The sequence below is a fragment of the Anoplopoma fimbria genome, chromosome 4 (genome assembly GCF_027596085.1).
Source record: "Anoplopoma fimbria isolate UVic2021 breed Golden Eagle Sablefish chromosome 4, Afim_UVic_2022, whole genome shotgun sequence".
NCBI classification, from domain to species: Eukaryota; Metazoa; Chordata; class Actinopteri; order Perciformes; family Anoplopomatidae; genus Anoplopoma; species Anoplopoma fimbria.
In genome coordinates, this window is record NC_072452.1 from 3842437 (window position 1) to 3854998 (window position 12562).

Here is a 12562-nt window from a genome sequence, read left to right on the forward strand (position 1 = left end):
TTGGGGGCCGTAAATCCAAAACAATGATCTGAAAGACACTCAAAGGCCCCGTAGTCCTGAGGGGAGTTGCTGATTACTCTCGGTGGATTCGTCATTGCGAGGGAGTGAACTATTTCGCACTAAACGCAGCCATTTGAGGGATTGATTTCTGAAGCTTTAAAAAACCTGAAGCAAAACCCAACCACGGCCTTATATCTGGTGTGTTTATCCATTCGGGTTGATAATACAGTGAAGGCTGTCTGCTCATAATCACCTGCAAAGTCATTTTGGTGTATATGCTGAGGAATGCTGCCCGAATAAATGCCTACTGAGTCTAATCAGATCACAATGAGTGAGATAGTGCTACTGTCTGGTCTCACACGCTGGCTTCTGACTGCTAACTATGTGTTTTTGTCTGATTTGGAATGCAGCACAGCCTTGTAATGGAGACGGATCGTTCCTTTCCCCAAGCATTTTCCCTGTGTATATTTGATGGATATTGATCCATCAACACATCCATTTACCTTCACACACAGTCATCACTAGCTATTGGGTTGCATTGGGCTTGTATGGATCATATCTAGCCTCCAGGTAACATTCCAGGTTAAAGGTCAAATGTTCAGGTCATTAACCAACTGCCTTCTCATCTTTTATTGCAGCAACGTCAGCTATATAGCAACATGTTTTTTTTTCTAAATATGAGATGGAATTTGAATGCTGTTTATATCATTATCAACAGCGTGCTGCTCTGTCAGCCATAATCAAGATTCATATGTGAACTTCAGTGTTTTTACTGTATGTGTGTGTGTGTGTGTGTGTGTCTGTATTGGTGTGTCTGTGTGTATCTGTGTGTTGCAGACAGTGCTGTTATTCCTTGGTCAGGCATGTGGTTGTGGCTGAGAGGTGACCTTTGACCCCTTGCAAGTTCTCCCCACCAGCCTTCTGAGTCATTACATTCTGAGCCTCTCCTTTGCTCTCTCTACTCCCACCTCCCTACATTACTAATCAATTAGACGCTAAAGTAATTAGATTGTATCTGATATACCCATACCTGTGTGTGTGTGTGTGTGTGGGTGTGTGTGTGTGTGTGTGTGTGGTGTGTGTGTGGGTGTGGGTACGTGGGTGGGTGGTTGTGTCAAGTTGATTAGTGGGCAAGGTAATGATCTACAGGGGCCATACCAAATTAACGATGCAACCTCTTTAATGAGCCCCTATTAGCCCTGCACCTAGGTTTTACCCCCCACACACACACACACACACACCAGCAACTGAGCAAAATCTAAAGAATCCTGCATAAGTATCCATTTGTTGCTTGTTTGATTGGTTTTATTCTTCAGTCTGTACATTTAAACGCTGTTCATTTACAACTTTGGCTCAGTGGCAGAGCGGCTCGTTGTCCAGTCGGTTTATTAGCGGCTCCATCACCTCGAGCAAGGCAATGAAACCCAAATAGCTCCAAGGCAAGCTCTGAATAATTGGGTGTATGAATGTGAGTGGATGGGATTTCGTTCGAGTCCTGATGGGCAGGTGGCATCTTGCATGGTAGCCCCTGCCTTCAGTGTATGAATGGGGTGTGAATGGGTGAATGGTGACATTTGGTGTTAAGGCGCTTTGAGTGGTCAGAAGACTAGAAATGCGCTATACAAATACAAGTCAATTTACGATTCACACTAAGGATACGTCACCACTAACTAGCTTTCTGTTTTTAAACACATATCTGTTGCAACTGTTACGGCCAGCGTCAACACCACTCCGGGGTTGACTCGTAGTGTGGACAGGGGTGAAAACGATGATGTCGACACCTGTGTTTGCTACTTGATAGAGTCTTATTAGTCTCGACGTGTCCTTCCCTGAATTGTCACTCCAAACATCAACAGCCTTGATTCATCTTTTGACTTCCAGTGGTTAAATCAACATGGATAACAAATTGCAGGCGTTGCTGACCTTGTTGTCTATACTAGTAGCTGTTGTGCAGTTTTATTCCGCATTTTATAATGCTACTACTACCTACGTGCAGAGGAAGCAAGCTGTTATTGGAGCGATTAGTGAGCGGCGTGTCCAGCGGCATTATCGGACCTACGATATACTTTTGAATTAATGTATCTGTTTGAAAAGATAAGGCTGCTGTGTCATTCGATTGACAAGAAATCACACTGAAAAATCCAAACCAACAACCCGTGAGTCCGCCTCGCAATACTCTCTGTCTGAGGCACCTACCCGCTCTGTGGCTGGATCCTAATGGCGACTACGGAAGATGAAACGATAATTTACAAAGATTTTGTTTCGTTATTTTACAGAAAGGCCCGGTCATTTCCTGAAATAGCCAGAAACTGCAGGTTTTGGCAAATGTTACTCAAACAGGAATAAACTGTATTGTATTCCTGAAGAAAAAAACAAAAGATTAAACATATGTTATCTTGCATGCTCTGTGGCACGTTACTATGCCACACACACACACACACACACACACACACACACACACACACACACACACACACACACACACACACACACACACACACACACACACACACACCCTATAGACACTCTCTAAAGGCTCAGTGTGAAGAGAGCCCAGCGCTCATAAAACGCTTACGATGGGTAAAATGCAGACGTCAAATTTGTCATGTATGTACCTGTATGTATAGGACAATTATAAAGTTTAAGTTTTTTTAAATAATATTTCATGAAAAAAAATGTATCTGAGTTTTAGGGCCGCCGCCCTGTTAACTATGAACTACGGGAGCTCAGTGAAGCAGTAGCAGTTACAAACCATAATTTCGAATTATTGATAAAAAACAATTTTCCAGTTGAAAGGGATCTTTAAGAAATGAGTCGGCTTTATCAAGCTAAAAAATTCCTGCAAACTAGCTAATATATGTTTGATCTAATTAAGAAAAATAATATAACAGTATATAAGGAATCTCTAGGATTTCAATAGGTCTTTGATATTTCCGTACTCCTGAGTATGTCATAGAACAATTCATCTTTCTCTTATTACAATAGCCTTTCTATTGCTCTCTGTCTTCCGCTGTCTCCTTTTCTCTCAGCCAGTGGATCACATTTATCATTTCTCAACATTTATTCTCCTCTTTCTTTTCTTCTCATTTCTTCCAGTGTTCATTCATTCAGAGAAAGCCTGGATCTGCTCCGATCTCCCCTCCTTCTCTTTCCTCTCTTTTTATATCTATATCTCTTCCTGTCTTTCTTTCCCTCTGTCCTGTTCTGTCATTCTGATTATCAGTCCTCTTATCCCTCTCTGCTGTCAGGACACTATCTCTCTCTTTTTAAAATTAACATTTTAATTACAGGCCCTGCTTAACCTGAGAAAATCAATACTTTTTTCTGCCTCTCGTCATTCGCTTTCTCCCTCGCTCTCTTTCCCTCAAGCCCTCTTTACCTACCGTTTTCTCTCTCTTTCTCTAACAACCCCCCTTACACACACACACACACACTCACACACACTCACACTCACACACACACAAAACTATACACATTTCTTCCCATTGATCTGTGCGTTTTAACATCTACAACAGCGGTCCCTAACCTTTTTTTGCGCCACGGATCGGTTTCATGTCAGACAATATTTTCACGGACCGGCCTTAAAGGTGTGGCGGATAAACATGACGAAATAAAATGATACGAGCGGCATGAAAACAAATATAAAATGCATAAAAAATACAACTGGCCATAACGCTGAATCAGTGGGAGCCCTGAGCTTGTTTCTCTGCAACCAGACGGTCCCATCTGGGGGTGATGGGAGACGATGACACACCTTCCTTATGTCCAGTCTACTCCGTCATTTTGTTTTGATGCTGTCACTGCAGAAAATCCCTCATTTTCGCTAGTTTGTGGGCTTCATTTTTGAGATATCGTATCACGTGACCTAGACAAGCGTCTTGACGTGTGTCAGGAGGCACAGGTGGATGTAACTTTTTTCAAAATAAAACATATTTCAGACTCTGATAATCAATAAACTGGAAATAATATAGGTTATTTATTCTTTCTGTGCGGCCCGGTACCAAATGATCCACGGACCGGTACCGGTGGTTGGGGACCGCTGATCTAGATATGATATGAATACTGGTGGCATATACAGTCATTTTACCTCCAGACAAACCTCCCCATGTGCCAGTTTTAAAACAGATGAGTGGCTATTTCACCATCCGACAAAGAAAGAGAAGGGGAGATGAGGTAGAGGGAGGTTGTGGTAACTGGCCATCACTTGATGATGACATATTTGGTTCTGTTTTATTTTATTTTTCAAACCTTACTTTGAAAATTGAACAGTGCAAAAATGACTGTTACTGTCAAGAAATGATGAAAGGTAAGGGACCAGGGTTTTTGAGTTTAGGAGCCTCGGGTTGTAAATAATGCTTATTTTCATGGCCAATAATCTGCAGATAATTATCTCAGTTGTCAAGTCATATTTGGTCTATAAAATGGAAATGTGAAAAATGAGTCCAAAACCCCACTATTCAAATTACCATAATGTAAGACCAAGAAAAGCAACAAATCCTCACATTTTTATATAACCCAACATGGATTACCAAAATCATTTCTGTTTAACATTCTCTCAAATGATTAGTCAACTAATCATCAGAAAATTGTGACCAGAAACCATGTTTAAAAACAATGAATACTTAAGTATTCATATCAAATCTAGTACCAGGCTAACCTTAACCCAACACCTACATTATCAGCTGTGATTAAAATGAAACGGAATTGATTATCAATTAACTTTCTGTCGATCAAATATTTCATTAATCAAGTTAGCAGATAACGGTTTTAGCTCAGCTTGAATTAAATGAAACTATTTTTATTTTTCTACGTTTATAGAATACGCATAGAATCTTTGATCCGGCTTCAAGTCGTTAACATATAAACTTTGGTGTTTGTTTTTTGTACTAAATCCATCTTACTACACATGACAAACGTCAACAAAATCTTGAACAAATGTTTTCCCCTTGGAACCCAACCTTTTCACCGTCAATTTCATGAAATCCTCTGTGAGTTTGTCAAGCTTTTTTTTAATTTTCAATTGTTTTGTTATCAAAGCAGTGGAAAAAAAAGATCCAAAAAGTGTGCAAGGCAAGTCATTTGTGTCGCGTTCGATGGCAGCGATTTAAATCTGTGAAGCATCCAGGTCAGCCCCATTAATGTGTGGAGTCAGCATGTTGGCAACTTTCAGCTGACCGCTTCGCTCTGATATTGAATGTTGTATGATTGTTGGTTGGAGTCCTGATGGGCAGGGGGCATCTTGCATGGTAGGCCCTGCCATCAGTGTATGAATGGGTGTTAATGGGTGAATGGTGACATGTAGGGTATCCTACCTATACCATTTAGTAAATGTATTAATCATTTACAAATGATTGACATGAAACAACAGGCCAGTAAACTGTGTCACATTACACTACGGTGTTCAGCCCGATCTTAACTTCCTCTTGTCTCTGTTGGCAGGTTTGGATCCAGCTCCTTCCACCTCAACAGCACCAAAAAAAGCTCCACCAGCTCTGTCTTCCTCATCCTTTTCCTCTTCCTCCTCCCAGCGGCTGAAGCGACTAACAGAGGAGGATCAGGATCCAACATGTGCAGCTGCCACACTGCGCCACTTCAAACAGAACCTCCCTCTGCCCGCACAATCCAGGTACGCCTACCGACAAGTCCCATCGCTCCATCTTTCACCTCCCCTCGCCTCTCAACTTCCTTCACCTTCTCTTTCACGTATTCTCTTCTTAGCTCTCCTTCTTCTGTTGGACTCTCACACCGGCAATTTACACTCAGTTTGTTATTTACAACTGTTGCTATTGCAACTTTACCACATTTCCTATCAGTAATGCATCACTAAAATGCATGATAAGGAAAACAAATTCATCTTTTTTTAAGAGGAGAGGATTTCTCTACAACTCGACAAACAAAGTTCTACTACTGCTTTAAAGCCTGTAAAAGTTTGCCAGTTTAATGGCCTTAATTCCGAATCCTAGTGTTAGTGGGACAAGAACCAAAATCAATCTCCGTTTAGGTTTACCCTATTCACCTTATTCTCTGCCTGAACTAGGGCGCGTGAGCATTGATTCATTTTGTATTCTTACTTTTGTTTTAGGGCGGAGGTTTCAGCGCTCAGCAAAGTAATCACCCATCCGCTCTACAACGGAAATAAGAACTAAAACTGATGCAATGGGGAACCCCCTAGTTCAGGAATAGAGTATGGTAAATATTTAGAATATCTTCACCACTTTACCTTGCCGTGAGAAAGCCCTTTCTGACAGGGAACTGAAGCTGTTATATCCATCTGTGCTGTCTTCAAAGCCACAACACTCTGGTGGCATATACAGTCATTTTACCTCGCAAGACTTGGGAGTTGCTGGTAAACGCTGCCTCGACCAGGTAGCCTTTTCTGTGTTCCTGTGTGTCTTTGGGGAATACTAACTAACCCGTTATAAAAACCGAAGTCTGTTGCAATCTGCATCCTAACATCTAGATGCCACATGTCCTTTGACCCTAAATGGAGTAATCATGTCGCGAGTCGTTGATATCGATTATAGAAATCTCTACAGCATCGTTTAAGATGCTGTAGAGATTTCTTAGAATATTGGAGAAGAGCCATATTGCCTTATGATGTTGCTGGAGAAACTGGGGATGTTCTGCCAGCCTCGGAAGACTAGAAAAGTTCTATACAAGTACAGTGCATTTAACATTTACCATTACATAAGGGTTTCCGTCAAAGGTGAGTTGACCACTAACTCTAAGTTGAATTTGTTTGTGCATGAAGTTGGTTTAACTCTTCCTCCACTGGTTTCTCCTCCAGCATCAGCTCCTCAGGTCCCAGTTCATCTCAGTCCAGCTCGGACCAGAAGGCTGTCGATGCTCCTGTGGTTCCATTTGGTTTGGACCTGTACTACTGGGGCCAGGAGCAGCCCAACGCTGGCAAGATCGTCAAGTAAGCACCAGACACACACAAACAAACACACAAACACACCAGGTACCACTGATAGACACAAAGGCAGCTTTACACATGACTGTACAGTTCAGTGAATTGTGTGTTTTGATTCTCAGAGTGAATAGAGATGTAATGCTAATAAAACTGTAGAATTATATCCTGTGATGGCATGTCTTTATTCAAATGTCTGAATACATTTCACTGCATATTTTCACTGTTTCATGCATGGGAACGAAAAATCAATGTCCCTCAAAAGTGAGAGTTTTTCAAGTGAGAGAATTTTTTTTTTTTTTTTTTTTTTTTTTTTTTGGAACTAAATAGTTTTTTCTCCTGTGTTTATAACTTAAGAAGAAGTGAACAAAATGTTTCAGGTGTGATCATTTGGGTTTATGTTTGTTTTTGTAATAATCACTTTGGCCACTAGAGGCTGAAGTGCACCACTACCCCCCTGTTCTACATAGGACTACAAGTATTCATATTTCCATGCACTCTAAACACAAGGTACATCATCTGTATGGTAACAAGTTATGTAAATTCACCTGAAATAATTAATATGCATATTTTTAGTCCTAATGCAGCTGATGTCACAGCTGCTACATCAAACACCTTATCAATTATCGTAAAATGAACAAAAAATATTTACCCGACAAAATGTTCTTTTTCACCTATTTTCACAGATAAAAATGATCCTGGCAAGCTTTTCTTTCCACCTGTATCACAGATTGAAGACAATTTCACTTTATTTAATGAGAGATTATCCTGGTTGAAATCTTTTTTATCAACACAGGAGAGAAATATATTTAAATCAGTCTTGGAAAATGGATCAACAGAATTTTTTATTTTTCTCTCACCTGCCTTTCAGTGCTTTCATAAATAGTACTGTCTTACAGTCTTAGATGCGGGTTTCTGAAACATGCTCGTACCTTGTGGTCCCACGTCTTGTCCTTGTGCAGGATGACCTCTCAGCATCAGTTCTGGGTTCCCTTTGATGTGGACGAGGAGGTGGAGAACAAGGAGCTCCTGGCAGAGAGCAGGAGTAGATACATCTCCTTCCCTGGGAGCTTCACTCCTGTCAACCATTACTGCAGTGCTCCACTGGGCAACGGAAAGCTATGTCAGAGACAGGACCGCCTTAAGGTACCAGGAGGAGCACAAAGTGATTTAGCAGACATTTACGTCTGTTTCTGTTTGTCCTACTGTCAGTGTGTTTGTGTTTGAGCTGTGACTCTTTGTCCTTCAGTGTCCTTTCCATGGTCTGATCGTTCCCCGAGACCCGGAGGGGCGGCCCTGCAGGCCGGAGGACCGACTAAGGGAGGAGCAGGAAAAGTGGAGGAAGAATGAGGAGCAGCCTGGTGAGGAGTGACACTCACACATGTGCTCACATACTTCCTGAATTCTGTAACAAACATCTTCCTAAGACCATTGCGGCATAGAGGACTGCATTTTAAAGTTCTTATGTCCTGTATTAGTAGTAAAGAAACAGTAAGAGCTGCATCCATACATACAAGCAGCAACTGCCTTCAGATGAACAGGTTACATCTCCAGGAACGCTGAATTTAGAAATACATTTTAAATAGACAAGTAAAACAACAATGATTAGGTACTTTAAAGGTCAAACAGCAGCGTGCTAAAGCAGGAAACACTGATTCTGTAAAAAATGACCTTAACTTAAAGCTAATGGTGTATTGTGTTTCAAATGAATATCCAATCAAAGAAGCTACTTTGTTTTTATAGCGACAAAGTCTTTTAGATAATTCACTTTTATACCGCATCCCATGGTCCTCCTCTGTGGGTGGAGATTGCTCACTAAGCATGCAGCCTTCAGACAGAAATGTTCAACAGAAGCTAGTGAGGTGAGTTACTTTATTTTTGTCAAAAAAGTGAGCAAGCTCAATTCACAGAGGAAAACCATGAGATGTGTTTAAAAGCCCTGGAAATGGCAGGTAAGTTAACCTTGAGTTTTTGTGTTTTTAAAAAAAAAAAACTACTGTTTCCACGTTATAACAAAGAACTTTCACTCTCAGTAATACTACTCATGACAGTTTCATGGTCTGATAAAGACGGTGAGGAAACCTTTCATTCTTAAAAATGGCAGCTTCTGAATGCTGCAGTGGCATCAGTGATATCAGAACCGGGGAGTTTATCTTCATGGAAATAAGAGCAAAGAACGGTACTGAAGGCATTTCTCAATTGAAAAGATGTCATGCTTTTCCACTGAGTTTGATTGACAGATGGTCTATCCAATCCCCTGACAGGTATTATCTGAAAGTGCCTGTCTTACCCAGGATTTCATGTTCTATACTTTTAGTCTGCATTATGGTGTTTAGGCCCATAGTTACAGTAAAAAATAAACCTGAGCAGGAAATCAACAGGTACAAAACTTTCATTTTTATTCACACAGAAACATCAATGAAACGATTCCACAACGGTCTCCATATCACACAAAGCAGCATATTAAAACAGGACCATAAAGAAAACACATCCTTTGGATTTTTATCTTTTTTAAGTTAAGTTTAATCCCTACAAGGCAAGCTTTAAATGAAAGGCAATATAAAGAAACAAACCTTGTGTGAAAATAGTCCAATCCTTACCATGAACAAATGAACATTTTAATGCTATGAAGTGCAGAACAACATCCAAGCCATGTAGAATAAAATGAACAACAACATGTTTCATTATATAGAATTGGATTAACCCAATCAATATAAAACTCCAGACTCCAGATCTGCCTAATCTTTTGGCTACACAGTTTAACATTGTCGGTTAATCAGTGAGCTTGTCTGTGTCCGCCGCTCACTTGATTATTTTAAAATTGTGAGTGAGCATACGATTAAGTGCAGAGCAGTATACAACAATATGAATAATTACATTTGAAATCACTTTAGACTTGAGTCTAATGATCAGACAAAGACAAAAAGCCAGTCCTTCACTGCGCCTGTGACAACTTTTAAGTTTTCTTTGTGTTCGAGGGAATTTGGACTGTGCATATTCTGCCATGGTGATTTATTGACTTAAGGACATTGATTAAAGCACATCAGTTATTTTCACATTTTAATTCACAGCATTATGTAATATTTAAAACTTCAACTGGTATTAACCATTGGTCAATTATCCCCAGAAATCATGTCATCATGCAGTGGCCTGTATGAGTTCATTCCATTGGCCTAAGATCCCTTCACTGTTCAGCCACACATTCACACACAGGCAACACTCCCATGTTTATACACTGAGGTTAAACAGGCGGTGAGGAATACACTTTGGTAGTGTTTTATGTCTTGTTCACACTGCCGGACTTCAGCCCAGACAGTTTTTAGAACTCCCGAGAAAACTTTGTATCAAACTGGAAACATCTTTACTAAGAACAGTCCGAGGTGAATTACAAACTGTAATAGCTCTTCTAAGCACTTGAAGGTTATCTCACTGGCATTAAGGGGGTTATTGGAGTAAACTTCATCAACGGAGCTTATTTCATCATTGCTCATTAAATGTACACACAAAGTCTTGGTGTGTTTTTCCATGGTACCTTAATTCTTAGTAAGGTGTATTGAGTGTGTTAGGATTCAGTGTCCTTTTTATAGTAGCCGTCTTAACATGCTTGGACCGTACAGCAGGCATCATGACTGCCAGCACCATTTCTTCAGAGGGGTTCAGTCCAAAACCAGCACTTAAGGGAAGCCTGTAGGGGACTCTATTAAAATGATAGTGGGATCTTGAAAATGAAAATGTAATTCCACAATTGCATTAAAAATAAGTCACATATATATATATATATATATATATATATACACACACACGTGTTATTTGAGTGAAAATAAAAATGCAATAATCTCATTTTCATTTTCACATACTCATCTGGGTGAAAATCTAAAAGCCTGTTGACATTTAATTTTCAAAGTTGTTAAATATTAAAATGTTAATTTAAATTTGAAAAATGAAATGTAAACAATGTAACCTGATTCAACATTTGTGCAAGCAATATTAAAGTCAAAATGAAAATAAATATGCAATTTTCCAACAATTTGAATATGAAAATGCATTTTTGACTTTTCATTTTCAAAGTCTTAACCTGCCATGCAGTCTACAAGATCAAAAGTTTTGAAAAAAATTAGAAAATTAAAATGAAATGTATTTGATTATTTATATCTTTCATAGAGCGCCTAGATGAGGATGTGAAAATGAAATTTCTAATTGCATTTTTGCATTTTAAGTCCAGATTGTGTAATACACCTGAACATTGGATGTGACAAAACCATATTTTTTTACCGTTTGCAGTAGAAATAAAGAGTTCACATCTCCAACGGTAATCTGTACTAAAGTAATGTGGTAATAATCAGCTGTACTGTTTGAACACGAACACCAGCAGTGGTGAAATACCACTGTAACGGGTCATGCTGTGACAGTAAGCCGCTGTCCTGTCATCAGTACTTCTGAAAAGTACTACTACTGTATCGTAACTTCTTCATCTGTGGTACTAAGGCTGTCCAAATGGACAAGGAGAATCTTTGAGCTAGAAAATACTCAAACCTCCACGATCACAGGATCATTTCATTATTTTAGATTTTTTTTGTTGGTTATTTACCTTTGAATCTGACCATCACGCACAGACAGTAATGGAATCTGGATTCTCTCTCTCTCTCTCTCTCTCTCACACACACTCTCTCTCTCACACACACACACACACACACACACACACACACAACACACACACACACACACACACACACACACACACACACACACACACACAGAAGAGCAGTAATTACAAAGCAGCTGGTGTATTTAGGAGAATCATTACTGCTAAGAGAGGAGCAGCTGCCTTACATTGTGTGTCTGGATGTGTGTCCTATCATTTTGTTGTTGCAATCTTTAAGGAGTTTGAGACAATATATATATATATATATATATATATATATATATATATATATATATATATATATATATATATATAATATAATAGAAGGAAAAGAAATAAAGAAAAAAGGAAAATATAGAGAAAGGAAAAAGTAAGAAGAGATGGACGAGGGAGAGAGAGTGAGAGAGAGAGACAGTCTTCTGAATGTAATCAGTGTTGCAGCAGGGCTCTTTTCTCCGTCAACACCTCTTAGCCCTTCCAGCTGGGGTCTGTGTGTGTGTGTGTGGTGTGTGTGTGTGTGTGTGTGTGTGTGTGTGTGTGTGTGTGTGTGTGTGTGTGTGTGTGTGTGTGTGTGTGTGTGTGTGTGTGTGTGTGTGTGTGTGTGTGTGTGTGTGTGTGTGTGGTGTGTGTGTGGCATCAGGGGTCTTTGGTTTGTTCAGACGTCTCTCAGCTACGCATCACTAAGCAAAAGGACTTGAATGTTTGTGTGTGTGTGTGTGTTTGTGTGTGTGTGTGCGTGCGTGCGTGCATGTAATGAGGGATTCTTGACGGTCCAGTCAGACCCAGGGTCAGACAGGCTCTGATTAATGCCCCCCCCAAACACATACACACACAGAGCTAGGGTCAGTGAGTTGACAGGGTGGAGAGCTGGGCTTCAATCCCATCACAATCACAGTGTAATTACTTTGCATTACTGCAGGTTTATCTCTAATTCCACCGCAGTACGTCATTAACTAGAAGTTTAGACTGTCATTACTCCGCATTACACAGGCTTTTACTTTATTGCGCAG

General features: G+C 40.0%; 1 protein-coding gene across 1 annotated transcript in view; it reads left to right on the plus strand.

The window, feature by feature from the left end:
• Positions 1-12562, plus strand: part of uvssa (UV-stimulated scaffold protein A) — a 37987-nt gene that overhangs the window by 22076 nt on the left and 3349 nt on the right. The window contains exons 9-12 of the mRNA XM_054597429.1: positions 5440-5626; positions 6788-6919; positions 7873-8056; positions 8160-8271. Of these exons, the coding sequence (XP_054453404.1) occupies positions 5440-5626; positions 6788-6919; positions 7873-8056; positions 8160-8271 (615 nt within the window). The remainder of the gene's footprint in view (positions 1-5439; positions 5627-6787; positions 6920-7872; positions 8057-8159; positions 8272-12562) is intronic.